This window comes from Nicotiana sylvestris, chromosome 10 (assembly GCF_000393655.2).
Source record: "Nicotiana sylvestris chromosome 10, ASM39365v2, whole genome shotgun sequence".
Taxonomy (NCBI): domain Eukaryota; kingdom Viridiplantae; phylum Streptophyta; class Magnoliopsida; order Solanales; family Solanaceae; genus Nicotiana; species Nicotiana sylvestris.
This window is the reverse complement of record NC_091066.1, coordinates 7,876,130-7,891,240: the sequence shown is the minus strand read 5'-3', so window position 1 is coordinate 7,891,240 and position 15,111 is coordinate 7,876,130. Positions and strand designations below refer to the sequence as shown.

General features: G+C 35.4%; 2 protein-coding genes across 2 annotated transcripts; one reads left to right on the top strand and one right to left on the bottom strand.

Annotated features, from left to right (window-relative positions):
- The first annotated feature begins 2,295 nt into the window (after positions 1–2,295).
- LOC104233240 (uncharacterized) lies at positions 2,296–5,568 on the top strand. The gene is made up of 3 exons (XM_009786602.2): positions 2,296–2,351; positions 3,383–3,872; positions 4,698–5,568. The coding sequence occupies exons 2-3, from the start codon at positions 3,491–3,493 to the stop codon at positions 5,150–5,152; spliced, it is 837 nt and encodes a 278-aa protein (XP_009784904.1). The 5' UTR covers positions 2,296–2,351; positions 3,383–3,490; the 3' UTR covers positions 5,153–5,568.
- Positions 5,569–14,031: 8,463 nt separating this feature from the next.
- On the bottom strand, positions 14,032–15,111 carry LOC138878971 (uncharacterized). Its single transcript, XM_070158540.1, has 3 exons — positions 14,947–15,111; positions 14,392–14,859; positions 14,032–14,226 (listed from the first exon to the last, which is right to left on the bottom strand). The coding sequence occupies exons 1-3, from the start codon at positions 15,109–15,111 to the stop codon at positions 14,032–14,034; spliced, it is 828 nt and encodes a 275-aa protein (XP_070014641.1).

Here is a 15,111-nt window from a genome sequence, read left to right as displayed (position 1 = left end):
TTATTACAATATATTGCTGTATATTATAAACTATAATAGTATACTACTGCAGGATAGCTATATACTCCTACAACATATTGTATACCGTAGCAGTATACTGCAGTTGTGTTCTTCTTCGATTTTCAACTGAAAATTTCGATCTCAAATCAGCTCCAAATGCTATCAAATTTCAGTATGAACTTCCAGAAGATACTATAAGCACTATTTAACAACACCCACTTTGAATCAAACAAGAAATCTTCAAAATAAAAATTTTAAATTCAAGGGCCAAGGCAAGAGCAAGAGCTAGGGAAAGAACAATCAAGAAAAAGTGGAGCAAAATTGAAATTAGCCATTTTCGTTAGTGGAGCAGAATTGATCCACATAATCTTCGTTAGTTTGAGCAGTGGTAGTAAGAAGGTCAAAATCTTTACCCCTACCAAAACGCTTGGATTCAAATATTTTTAATTTCAAATTGCCAACAGAAATAAATTGATCAAGAGTTGGAATTGAATCATAATCTTTAGCACTTTTATACTTGAAATATACAGCCATGATTGAATTCTTTTTCCTAGAAAAAAGAAATCAAGAACAATAATAACAAAGAGGCCCTGTTGTCAAGAATACCGGGTAAATAGTTTGGGCTTTATGGGTAGGAATAATAAATAGTTTGGGCATAATATTAAAGTAAATAATTTAGAATTAATGGGTATAAAGTGAAATTTTCTCTAATTAGTTTACGTTAAACCCATATGTCAACTTTACCTGCAAGTAATACAAATCAAAAGTATTTGAATAAAGGGACTATTATGGAAGTAGATTGACTCCAAGCACTAGCCTTTAGAAAATTAAAGTTGTTTTTCTTACTCAATTACATGGGTCGAAGTGTCACTCACCTCTTTCTTTATCTTTTTCTTTCGTTCTTTCCTCCCAAATGGTTTGACTAATCAGAAAACGGCAAAGGGCTAAATACACTTCTGTATTATAAAAAAATATGTAAATATATTATTCGTTATACTTTAGATTTAAATACCGTGATGTAATACTATTGGTTCAAATATACCTTTTTTCTGTTAAGTTTGTTCAAGATGGATATTTAATCCTATGTGGTACTGATATTTGATGAGGTGGGTGCCACATGACATGTCATCTCACTGCCCCTAATTCATTTATGAAAAACTAAACTTAAAATACAATATTTATCATGGCAGCGGTAATGGTGGCAATAGTGGTGGAGGGGAAGGAAATTCTAGTGGTGGAAAAAAATTAAAAGAGGGGTAAAGTGGGTTAGGGGTGCTGAGGTGGCAAGCCACGTGACATCTATCTCATCAAATGTCAGTGCCACATAGGATTGAATGTCCACTTTGGACAAACTTAATAGAAAAGAGGTATATTTGAATCAATAGTATAATGATACGAGTATATTTGAACACAAAGTGTAACGAGGAGTACATTAAAGGGACACTAAAAGCATAAAACAAAATGGAAATGGCTTTTCTTTTTTTTGGTAATTGAGTTTAACTATATACACAGACGAGATACATAAATTTTTACACTATCCAATCATTCAAAATTTATCTACATATACATATATATCCTTTAATGGGCAAGTTTGAGACGATTTTTAACGACAATCCTATGATGGACGACCAAATATGTAAGGGAAAGTAAAATTATATTGAGAATTTTGGATAGTACGAAACCAATTTGGACTTTTTATGGATCCTAAGATCCAAATAAAATAGACACATTTACGAATTCTGGTAACAACGTAACGAATAAAGTATCAAAAAAGGAAAATATATAGTTAAATAAATTAATGATGAAATATTAAAAACATATCAACATATCATATCATATCATCATATTATACTAAAAGTGGGAAGCTCCTACTCCCAAAGTTGGATTACCATTTTACCCCAACAGTAAATTAAATATCTAATTAATTAAATAGGACTACTAAGTCTAAAGTTGAAATATGAAAATATCCATCAAATTTACTAAAATGAAAATTTACATTTCGATATATAATAAATTGTATAGTACATATATTAAATGTAAAATGTGAACGGATTGTTTTGAATCTGAAAAATTGACAAATATGTTTCTAAAGTTAATGTCATTTATTGTAATCTATTATATTTAGATTAACTTTCATCTTCCACTATCTATACAATTAATATCAATCTTTAAAATGTGAATTGAATAGTTAACTCTTTCACCTTATAACAATAATAATAATAATAATTACAAATTTATAAATATCAGCTTTTCCACTCCTCCATTTACTTATTTATCATTTTTCCAATACACCATCTACAATCTGGCTTCGACTATGAGGGTTGAGCTCCATTCCAATCGATTCCTACTCGGTAACTTTACCTTTTTGTCTTCTTTTTGGATTACTATTTTCAACACACACACACATATATATATATACCCTCAAAAGGTTAAAAATTTGAAAAGTTATAGAGCAGATTCATATAGAAGTATAATTTTTAATTTCTGAACTCAATGCATTTATTTTCTTAGTTAATCTCAGAAGATAGATAAGTAATTTGAAAAGTTAAATGTAATCTACAATTATAGACCAAGTTCATATGCAAAAGTAAAATGTGTAGTATTTGAACAGTCATTCCTACGGCTATTTAGGACCTAACGCTGATAATGCAGTGAAGTCACAGAGATTTGTTACAAATTTAAGTATCTTGTTACAAATTTAACAGTGAGCCCACTATCCTGTTTAGTAAGGGCGGAGCTAGAATATCGGTACGAGTTGGGCTGAATTTAGTAGCTTTAAAATAAATTTTGTATTTGCTTTAAGAAATACATTAATTATGTATAAATTATTAACTCGACAACTTAAAAGTACTAAAATTTTGAACTTATAAGCTCCAATTTCTAGTTTCGACTATGATGTTTAGCAGTGGTGGAGCCACATTCAACCCAGGAACTCCTTCGCCAGAAAATTATATTGTATTGCTAGATATTTTTGTGTATATTTACTATACGTTGACTTCCTTAAATTTTTTTGTGTATTTATTTTTTTATATTTTGACATCCCTTAATGAAAATTCTGGCTCCGCCATTTCTGTTTAGGCTTCCAAAATGCAACACAAAGAAATCAAAATGGGAAGAGAGAGGAAGTATTTAAAAATTAGCACTGTCTTTCCCTAAAACAAATAGATGACATGTGTTTCTGTACAAATTCACATGTTGTGTTCTCATTGTCTGGCTAGATGGTAAATACTACTTGTTAAAGAAGTGCAATGGACAACTCAAATGGATCAAAAAATATTTGAAACTGTTAAATTCTGTTTTTTTTTTTTTTTTTAAGTCTTGAGCATCAGTCAGACTAATAAAATTTGTCCCTATCTAATTGACAACTCATATTACTTCTCAGGATTGCATCTATAAATAATTTGACAACTGAATCCCAAAGTCATGACCTTTGTTCTATAAGATTTGTTTAGCCATATTACAGGGCTGGCAGTGAAATTTTTGGACGAAGATGAGATTTCGAGGCAAAGACAGCCCCGCCAAGGGTCGTCATTTGCCACGCATTTTCGTGGCAATATTGGCTACATTAGTTGTTGCTAATGTTACTTCAGCGGATCCTTATGTATATTCTTCTCTGTCATCGCCTTCACTTCCACTATCATATGCCTATAAATCACCACCTCTTCCATCGCTATCTCTACCTCTACCATATGTGTATGCATCTCTGCCTCGGCCTCGGCCTCTGCCTCTGCCTCCCCCGCCGCCTTCTTCACCTCCAGCACCCTATGGTCCACGTCATCACTTGGTGGTTAAGGTTGTTGGAAAAGTCTACTGTATAAGATGCTACAATTGGAAATACCCAAAAATGTCTCATGGCAAGAAACATCTCAGAGGTACAATAATCCTGATTCCACACCCTCTATTTCTTCTATTTTCTGTTTATATTTCATCATTTATTCACTTAACTAAATTTTCTTTTTGATGGGATATGTAATTCATCGTCTATTTTTGACGTTAATTCTTGGAGTATTATTTGTTAGATGTGTCTTCTTGATATTTGGATCTTAGGATCCATCATTTTCTGTGTTTTGGAGTAACATTTGTCATTTTGTATGAACATTGGCAAAGCTTTTGTATAAAGTTCTTCTATATAAAGTGAAGAAGAAATGATTAAGAAAGAAAATGATAAACTAGTACTCCGTCCGTTTACTTTTACTTGTACACTATACTTTACTTATTCATTTTAGCAAAAATCAAGATAAAGACAAAAAAAATCCCTGTTCTACTCTTATTATTAAAAAATAAAAATATTTTTCCTTATATGTACAGAATAATTTTTTGGGGAAGGGGGTGAACCCCCTTCTGCCCCCTTAAATCCGCCCTTGGTTACGTTAGAGGATCTAGGATTTTAAGCTTATGGGTTCTTACACGATCTCAAACTAATATACAATAATAATTGGACCAAGGAACTGGGTTCCAAGCTAAATATTCATATAAAATTAATAAATTTTTAATACAAAAATAGAATCTAGGCAAAAGTTACTGAATTTACGTAAACCCATATCTATTGCACTAGATCCGCCCCTAGTTACGTGCAACTAGTTCTATAGTATGTTGAATAGGAAAATAAATCAGGAAAATACATGTATATAATATTTGTTAACCATTCAATTATTTTAATGTTGATTAAAGTATTATTTCTTGTTCACATGGATTAGGTGCTGTTGTTCAAGTGACTTGCAATGTTGGTGACAAGAAAATTGTGAGTTATGGTAACACTAAGATCAATGGCAAATTTAGTATTACTCTCAAAGGATTTGATTATCACAAATATGGAGCAAAGGCTTGCAAAATTAAACTTCAAAAGGCACCAAAAGATTCAAAATGTAACATTCCAACAAATTTTCATTTGGGAATTAAGGGTGCTAATCTCAAAGTGAAATCAAAGACTAATTATGAAGTTGTACTCTATGCAAAACCATTTGCTTATGCTTCTAAGACATCTTTTAGGGTATGCAAAAAGCCCAAGCCTATACTTGCGCGCGATACCACTTCAAATCTCCTCCAAATGAATCACCGACTTATGTTTACAAGTCACCTCCGCCTTCATCACCAACATATGTTTACAAATTCCATCGCCACCTTAGTACAAAACTCGGACACCACCAAGTAATTAAGTCTCGATCATCTCCTTCTAATTATTAGTCTCCACCAGCACCTGCACCTATTTAGTATTATAAGTCATCTTCTCCTCCAAGCGCGATATACGTTACAAATTCCATCACCACCTTATTACCAAACTCGTTATTACAAGTCTCCACATCCGCCTTCACCAAAACCTGCACTTATATAGTAGTATTATATATAAGTCACCTCCACCAATTCATTGCTAAGTTTTGGTAGATTCGAATATCAACGGTACATAGCACTAAGTAATATATCAAATGAGTTCTTCAATTTTGCTTACGGAAAAATTGATCTTTTGGGTCGTAAGTTATTGTTGTATAGAAAATGTCCTCTTTTTTTAATCCATTTTTCCTATTAGCTATTATGAGTTATTTCATTGTACCTTTTTGTGCTATGGCACCAAATTAATAAAAAGATTATCTTTTTTGTTCTATTCGTTGTTTCTTTGTTGTTCACTATGTATGTGTATATACATGTTTCCAACAGATACATGTGCTAATTTTCAATATTATCTCTCTCTTACTGTTTTGGTTTCAATATTATACAGCATTATTACAACATTAAAAATTTCTTTAAAAGTGATGGGACAGTATAGAAGCAAAGTCAACTGAAGAAAATGAACTTACGTCCGCTTGTAATACTTTGGATTTTAGCTCTTTGGAGTGGATTTCGGATATTTAATTTAATTATTTGAATATCGGATCAGATACTGATAAAATTGTTGTCATGTGACCAAAAGGTCACGCGTTCGAGCCGTGGAAACAGCGTCCTGCAGAAATGCAGGGTAAGGCTGCGTACGATAGACCCTTGTGGTTCGGCCCTTCCCGGACCCGCGCATAGCAAGAGCTTAGTGCATCGGGCTGCCCTTTTATACAGTTTGGCTCAATTTACATAAAAACTAATCCGAAACCCGAAATTTATATTTTACATATAAAAGTGAGGGGTGCTCTTTTAAAAATTCTAAGATTTCTTTGTTGTTTCTATCACTGTTTTTGCCATTTCTTTCCTTTCAGTATTACAAGTAAAGGATATGGAAATGAATGAGTTTTGCTACTGAAAATGGTAGGAGATAGCATATTAAAATTATTTATTTTAGTATCTTAATTAGGCGTACAATTCGAACTGAAATTCGAAATATTTATCCGATTCAAACATTAAAATCCGATTCGATCCGAGTTTAATTTAGTTCGGATTCGGATTGCAATTTACAAAATCCGAAATTATAATCCGAAATGTGCTAAATCCGAATCCGATTCATGAACAAGCCTACTGACAACCTATTTTCGTTGTCATTATACAAAGAATTTAAGTTTCATATTCTAACTGATTAAATTATACTGATTTAAAAAATATTTACACTGTCAGTATATATAACTTAAATTCACTCCAAAAATGGCTACAATAATATTTTGAAGAAAGTTTCTTATACGCACCAATGATCTGCAAATATGTAAATTTAGAAAATGTGGAAAACCTGAACACGGATTTGTACCTTCTGAATTATTATTGGTAGTATGCACACCAAGTTATAAAACATAAACTTCTCCTAATCTTTTGTGTTATTAGTCGAAAATGACAGAAAATACGTTTTGATTAATGTATTGGGAAAAATTGTATTTAAATATAAAGGTAACGTGTCGAATACGTGTCGAAACACGTAGACTGGTCAAATGGTCAAAGAATTACAACTAGTCAAGAGGCACGAGTTGCGACAAATACGAGCAAATGGCAGAGGAAGAGGCACAGGCAGGAATACAAATAACCCAGCACCTGTACCTATCTAAGTCATTTATGTCCGAGAATCAAAAGGAATGACTCTGACAATAGAAAATAGTGCAGATATGGCATTTAATAGGCATTAAATGTGAAATATGTTAGAGAATTTGTATTGAATATAATAATTAAGTAACGTAGCATTAAATGTCTTTAATTACTCATAATAGCCTCATTATGATTTGGGCAAAACGTATATCTCCAAGATATCTATAAAAGGGAGACATCTGATCAATTGTGGGGACATGAAATACTATTGATATAAAACTTTGGTTTACTTGTTTTTCTCTTGATTACTCTCTTGCTATCTAAATCACTTCCTTTTATACATTCTTTTGATTATTAGTAACTCGTGTTCTTCTAAATTCTAGCTTTGACTAAAATTTTATTTTTTGGTTAAACAAATTGGTTCTGTTACCGGGAATCTGATAATCTATTTTCTTTTTGCTTAACTTTCCTTATTGCATCAACTATGTCGAACAACAATGACAACATTCAAGGAAACCAAGAAAACCAAATAAACCAACAACATTAGAGAGACCCTCAGGATAATAATGCACTGATTATTTCTCCACAAGGCTCTCCTCGACGATCTCGTGAAGGCACTCCTGAGGGATCTCATACTAATGGACGGGCTCAATTCGAAAATGTTGAAGCTATGGATGAGGCTTTGCAAAAACTTATTACCGCACAGGTCAATAAAGTCGCTCAGGCCTTGGTTAGCTGGTTACCTGCTGCATCCCCCACACCTACTCCAAATAACAACACCCCGGAGAACCCTCGTTCCAGGCTTGTTAATTCAGGCAGTGGTGGAACCCCCAAGTGAATCGTAGGATAGAGAACCGGGTAATTTAGTTAATTCAAATTTACAAAACTTAGTATTAACCTTGCAGAAACAGCTCAAGGAGCAAAGTGAGCGCATAGAGCAGATACCCGGGGTGCCGCCCATAATCAAAGGGGTAGATATAGATAGATATTCACAACAACCCTGGAAGCCTAGTGCTGCTCCACTCCCAATTCCAAAAAAGGTCAAAATGTCTGATATTCCAAAATATGATGGAACAACAGACCCACGAGATCACGTGACTGCATTCATGACAGGTGTAAAAGGCAACGATTTGACTAAGCAGGAGATTGAATCAGTATTAGTCAAAAAAATTGGTGAAACGCTCACCAAAGGAGCGCTAACATGGTATTCTCTTTTACCCGAAAATTCTATAGACTCTTTTGCTGAGCTTGCAGATTCTTTCATCAAAGCACACTCGGGAGCTCAAAAATTAGAGAAAAGAATGGAGGATATTTCAAAATCAAGAAAGAGGATTCAGAACTACTTAGAGAATTCGTGGACAGATTTCAACAAGAAAGAATGACATTGCCACGTGTACCTGATAACTGGGCAGCTATAGCTTTCACAAGTAATTTGAATGAAAAAAGCTCGGAAGCTACGAGGAGGCTCAAGGAAAGCCTTCGAGAAGTCCCAGCCACAACGTGGAATGATGTTTATAACAGGTACATCACGAAGCTGAGGATTGAGGAAGATATTGTTCCACAATTTCAAAAAGAAGAAAAGGAAAGTTCGAAACGTGCGGAGACCGAAAGAAGATCCGGTAAAAACAGGTACGAGCCTTACATGGGACCTGCGGGAAAAGATTCACCGTCAAAGCAGGATAATCAAAGGTACGATCACAGATCAAGAAACAGAGAATCAGGTTCTTCATCAAGATTCAGGAACGAGCGAAATAACTATGAGTCACGAGATGATGATAAAAATTTAAAAGCGAAATTCGGTGGTTACAACTTCAACGTCAGCACCTCCAAGCTCGTAGCCATTTTGAGAAGCATGGGAGATAAGGTTCGATGGCCAAAGGAAATGAGATCGAACCCAAACAGGCGCAACCCTGACCATTGGTGTGAGTTTCATAATGACCATGGACATAAAACAGCAGATTGCAAATTTTTACAAAGTGAAGCTGATCATTTATTAAAACAAGGGTACCTTACTGAGTTGTTCAGTGAGAAAGGCAAGCAAGCTTACATGAAGAACAGGTAGGAGCCTCCAAAATCACCTTCTCCCAAAAGAATTGTCAACGTTATAAGTGGGGGAGAAGACGTCAAGGGTATATCATACTACAACTAACAAAATTTCTAAAGTAACAATTACCCAAGGGAAACGGGTGCGGCATGTTTTAGAGGAAGACAACATTACATTCAATGATGCAGATGCAGATGGCGTATTAACCCCTCATAACGACGCATTGGTAATATCTTTAATTATATATGATACTAATGTGAAACGAGTTTTGATCGATCCAGGTAGTTCCGTGAACATTATTTTACTAAGAGTATTACGTGAGATGCAAGCTGAAGATAAAGTGATACCAAAGGCGCATACTCTATCTGGATTTGATAATTCTATTGTCCTCATGAAAGGAGAGGTAACACTCACCACATTCGCTAAAGGAGTCGTTAAAGATACAAAGTTCCAGGTGGTAGATATGGAGATGACTTACAACATGATTCTTGGGAGACCATGGATCCACGAAATGGATGTTGTTCCTTCAACCTTGCATCAAGTTATTAAATTTCCATTGCCATGGGGAATCTGTCAAATTCGTGGAGATTAACATACGGCCAGGGCTATCAACTCTGTTGCAGATACAAGCACGATAAATAAAGGTAAATAGCAATCACAGAAGGCAGTTGAGGTCACCACAACACAAACCTCAACTGAACAAGAGCAAACAGATGTAGATTCAAGGCTTGATACCATTAAAGAACCAGAAGAGAGTGAAAATATCAAAACAACAATAGAAGAATTAGAGCCTGTCGTGTTATTTGCTCAATGGCCTGATAAAAAAGTCTATGTTGGAGCCAATCTTAGCCAAGGTATGAAAGGTAAGTTAATTGAATTTTTGAAAACTAACGTAGATTGCTTTGCTTGGTCCCATTCTGACATGACAGGAATACCCCCGGAGGTGATGACCCATAAATTAAATGAAGATCTATCATATCCTCCTGTCAAGCAAAAGAAAATAAAGCAAGGAACTTTCAAGAATCAGGTGATTCAGGAAGAAGTCCAAAAATTGCTAAAAAAATGGTTCCATTCGTGAGGTGAAATATCCTAACTGGTTAGCTAACACTGTTGTAGTTCCAAAGAAGAACGGTAAGTGGCGGGTTTGTGTAGATTACACAGATCTTAATAAAGCCTTCCCTAAAGATTCTTTTTCACTACCACACATAAATCAATTGATTGATGCAACTGCATGTCACAAACTATTAAGTTTTTAGATGCATATTCAGGTTATAATCAGATTAAAATGGATCCGGGAGATGAAGAAAAAACTTCATTCATAACAAATAGGGGGACTTACTGTTATAAAGTAATGCCCTTTGGTCTAAAGAATGCAGGTGCAACGTATCAGAGGTTAGTTACCAAAATGTTTCAAGAGCATTTAGGAAAGACTATGGAGGTATATATAGATGATATGCTTGTTAAAACTCAGTATTCAAAAGATCACATATCACACTTATCTGACACATTTTCAATTTTGCGCAAATTTAATATGAAGTTAAATCCCGAAAAATGTGCGTTTGGCGTTGCATCAGGCAAGTTTTTGGGTTTTCTTGTTTCTAATCGTGGTATTGAAGTAAATTCTGCAAAGATCAAGGCCATTGAGGAAATTCTTGATATACTTTCAAACAAGAAAGAAGTTCAAAGATTAACAGGGAGAATTGCAGCCTTGGGAAGATTTATTTCTAAATCATTAGAGAAGTGTTTTAAATTCTTCTCAGCCCTTAAGAAGCATGATCATTTCGAATTGAATGAGGAATGTCAACAGGCACTCAGGAATTTGAAAACGTACTTATCAAATCCACCTTTGCTGGCAAAACCAAAGGCTGGGGAAAGACTAATCATTTACCTTGATGTTTCGGAAGTTGCGGTAAGCGCTGTTTTGGTCCGAGAAGAACAAGGTAAACAATCCCCTATCTACTATGTTAGTAAATCTTTGTTAGATGCAGAGACGCGATATTCTTAGTTAGAAAAACTTGCACTTGCATTAATCATGGCATCTAGAAAGTTAAGACCTTACTTTCAGTGTCATCCTATCGTCGTAGTAACTGCCTACCCTTTATGTAATATATTACATAAGCATGAGCTATCAGGTAGGTTAGCTAAGTGGGCAATAGAGCTAAGTGAATACGAAATCACATACCAACCTAGAACTGCTATAAAATCACAAGTGTTAGCTGATTTCGTGGCCGATTTTAGCCAAGAGATGTAATTAGAAGCAGAAAAAGAATTACATGTATTCAATGAGGCTAACCCGAGAATTTGGACTTTATTCACTGATGGCTCATCTAATGTAAAAGGTGCAGGTTTAGGGATTGTCTTGGTTCCACCTACGGGTGAGACCATTCGACAAGCTATTAAATGTCACTCCATAACTAACAATGAAGCGGAGTATGAGGCTATGATTGCAGGTTTAGAATTGGCACGAGAGCTTGGCATAAATCAGATTATAATTAAGAGTGATTCGCAACTCGAGGTTAATCAAATGCTGGGGACTTATACAGCTAGGGAAGCAAGGATGCAACAATACTTAGAAAAGGTACGGGAATTGATAAAGCAATTTCAAACCTAAAAAGTTATACAAATACCAAGGGATGAAAATGTTGAAGCGGACACCCTAGCTAATCTCGCATATGCAGCTGATGTGGCAAGCGATGCAAACGCCTCAGTTATACATTTGTTTCATTCAGTTCTCGATCCTGATAAGAATGAGGTAAATTTTAATAATTTAACTTGGGATTGGAGGAACGAGATTGTTGCTTTTTGCAGTATGGTACCATCCCTGATGATAAGAAGAAAGCTCATGCGCTTTGAAAGAAGGCTGCTCGGTACTACTTAAAGCAAGACAATTTATATCGTAAAATGTTCGGTGGTCCCTTAGCAAGATGCCTCGGACCTTCGCAAATGGAGTATGTAATGAAAGAAATACACGAGGGACATTGCGGGAATCACGCAGGAGAAAGGTCATTGGTAAGAACCTTAATTAGGGCAGGTTATTACTGGCCTAAAATAGAAAAAGAAACAGAAAGTTTCGTGGCCAAATGTGATAAATGTCAAAGGTACAGTAACAATATGCATAGACCTACGGAATTATTACACCCGGTCATTGCCCCATAGGCATTTATGAAATGGGGAATGGATATTGTGGGTCCATTACCACAAGCAAAAGGACAGGTAAAGTTTCTGCTCGTACTCACTGATTATTTTACTAAATGGGTGGAGGCAGGAGCATTTAAACAAGTGCGAGAAAAGGAAGTCAAATATTTTCTTTGGCGGAATATCATATGCCGATTCGGTGTACCAAAGGAGATTGTGTGTTATAATGGCCCTCAATTTATCGGAGCTCAAATCACGGAATTCTTTCAAAGTTGGCAAATTAAAAGGATTACGTCAACACCTTATCATCCGGAGGTAATGGGCAAGCAGAATCAATGAACAAGGTTATTATCAATAATTTAAAGAAACAATTAGAGGAATCAAAAGGTAACTGGACTGAAGTGTTACCTGGAGTTTTATGGGCATATCGCACAACTGCAAAAACAAGTACAGGAGAAACACCATTTTCATTGATTTATGGAGCTGAGACTTTAATTCCAGTTGAGATAGGGGAACCAAGTACGCGGTTCACACAGGCGATAAAAGAATCTAATGACGAGGAGATGCGGGTCAATCTAGATTTACTCGAGGGGAGAAGAGAAGCTGCATTAATAAGAATGGCAGCACAAAAGCAAGTCATAGAACGATATTGCAACCGAAAAACGCACATCAGATTCTTCAAAGTGGGGGACTTCGTGCTTAAAAAGGTTTTTCAATCCACAAAAGCAGCTAACGCGGGTAAATTAAGTCCAACATGGGAAGGACCCTATAGAGTTCGTGATATTGCAGGCAAGGGAGCATATGAGCTAGAGACAATGGATGGCAACATACTACCTTCACATTGGAATGTTGTTCATTTGAAGAGATACTATTTCTAAGAAATACCCACGGTCAGGTATCACTATTTCAAATTTAATTTTTGAATTGTTAAAATTTTACTAACGATTTTAGATAATAGGCAAAAAGCTAACCCGTACTAAATGATGAGTCACGACCTGTAAGGCACATGGAATAACTTAAAATTCCTGGCCTAGGGTTACAATTATTCTGATAGAAATTCATACGGGTTAAGCAGTCTTTATCTAAAATCACATCTACGAGTCCCGTATGTTTTTCCTTTTCAGGAAAAGGACCAAATGAGAGAATCTATCAAGTGCTCGAGGCTTCATACTCCAACACTCAAACACTTGGGGGACTACATAATATATATAGATATGTGTATAAAGAAGGCAAAGATTAAGAAAAATCAAGCCTAAAAGAGTCAAGCGCAGAGTAAAAGTCACAAGGTCACGAGATGAAGCCACGAGCTAAGGTCAAAGAAAAACCTCACTATAGTTAGGGTAAAGGCTATGTACTAAAACGGGTTATAAGAAAAAACCTCGTGTCTATTATTCTTCTTTTGAAAAAATCTGTTACAAGAAAAACAGTTACGAGAAAGTTATAGATGTAATTCAAATACATGTAAAATACTATTCAAAACTAGTCGAAGTTATTTCAAAGAAACATGTGTGTTCCTATTTCTTTTATCGTATGACAGTACCATTATGAAGTTGAGACATCTTTTTCATTAAGTGTCAAAGTATAAAAGGGTCCTCTTTTATAAAACTCATGTTTAAATTAATTAGTCATGAGGTTAACAGAAGCATTTTCGAAAAACAAAAATACAAATTATTCTGTAAGTCCTTAAAAATAAAGGCAAGAATAAAGCAAACAGAAGTTTAAGATAATAACATGAAAAACTTCTTTAAAAATCTAAAACTAAGCTCGAACTTAGTCATAGAACTATGAAATTGTTTATACAGATTGCCCCATAAAATACTTGGGGACTTGCATTTCCAAAATCAACCCTCAAATGAAGCTAAGGGTTTGGTTACAATTTTTCAAAATAAAAACAAGAACAAAATCATTCAAATGATTAAAACTGGTTACTGAGAAGCTTGTGGAACTGAAGCAGGAACATCAATAGCAGCGGGCTCAATTTGGGCAGGTGCATCAACAGATACGGTTTCAACTTGGCTTGTAACAACAGGGTCGATTGGGCTTGAAAGAGTTGGGATACCCGTATCAACTTCAACATTCACGGGAGCTTCAACCACGGGAGAAGGGAAGTCTAGAGTTTGCTGAGCTTTTTCAATGGTTTCATTGATCTTAGCTAACTCTGACTCCAGGTTGAAGTTTTCTTGGCCAGCTTCAATTAGGGTATCTCGGCGTGAATTCAAAAATGCCCAACTTACCTCAACAACAGATTTTTCTTCAAGGGTCTCATAATCCTTTTCCCAATCAACAATCTCATTCTTTAGCTCTTTGTTTTCAGCCAAGGCGGAGTTGTAAGAAGCTTGAAGAGAGGCATGGGAGCTCTCTAAAGCACGAACCTTATCAGCCAAGACTCGAAGGTCTTCTTGTGCTTGAGTTAAGTTTTGCACGAGCTCCCAAGCGTAAACTTCGTTTTGACTCAAAAAAGCCTTCAACTCTCTGTTTTCTTCACTGGCCTTAGATAGTTGCTCTGAGAAGTAAGATTCGAGACGTTCTTTGTATTTTTCTGCTTGGCTTGAAGAAGCTTTTGCAATCGCTAACTCTGAAGTTAAAGCACGCACCTGTTGCTCTAGGGTACTCTTGCCTTCTTGTAAATCTTCCATATCAATTTGTGCACTCTCAAATTGTTCCTTCCAATTGATCGCCTCCAACTGAGAATCATGTGCTACCTTCTCCAAGAGAGGGATTTTGTTCATCATTTTTGTACCGATAAGATTGGCCTAAAAAAAGGGGAAGGGAAATAAGAATATAAGAATCCCAAAGATAAAAAAAAATTATAAGGTAAAAAAGGAAGAGAAGGAAAGTACCTTCAAAGTGGCATGCATGATATCATTCATTAGAGTCAGGGAACTATGGCTCTCCAGCTTTGATTTTTCAATTGGACCGATTAAAGGTTCCAGCCATACATCTGCCTGACCTGACTTACTCAAAAGGCTACTATCAGCAAGAACTTCAATGGTTACCCTCCTCAT

Bases quoted from the DNA above. Each gene is read 5' to 3' on its own strand.
- LOC104233240 (XM_009786602.2), top strand. From the start codon at position 3,491: ATGAGATTTCGAGGCAAAGACAGCCCCGCCAAGGGTCGTCATTTGCCA. The intron at 3,873-4,697 runs GTACAATAATCC...CACATGGATTAG, and splicing joins TGGCAAGAAACATCTCAGAG to GTGCTGTTGTTCAAGTGACT.
- LOC138878971 (XM_070158540.1), bottom strand. From the start codon at position 15,111: ATGAGGAGGGTAACCATTGAAGTTCTTGCTGATAGTAGCCTTTTGAGT. The intron at 14,860-14,946 runs GTACTTTCCTTC...CCCTTTTTTTAG, and splicing joins TCATGCATGCCACTTTGAAG to GCCAATCTTATCGGTACAAA. The intron at 14,227-14,391 runs GTTGATTGGGAA...GAAAAAGCTCAG, and splicing joins AAGAGCTAAAGAATGAGATT to CAAACTCTAGACTTCCCTTC.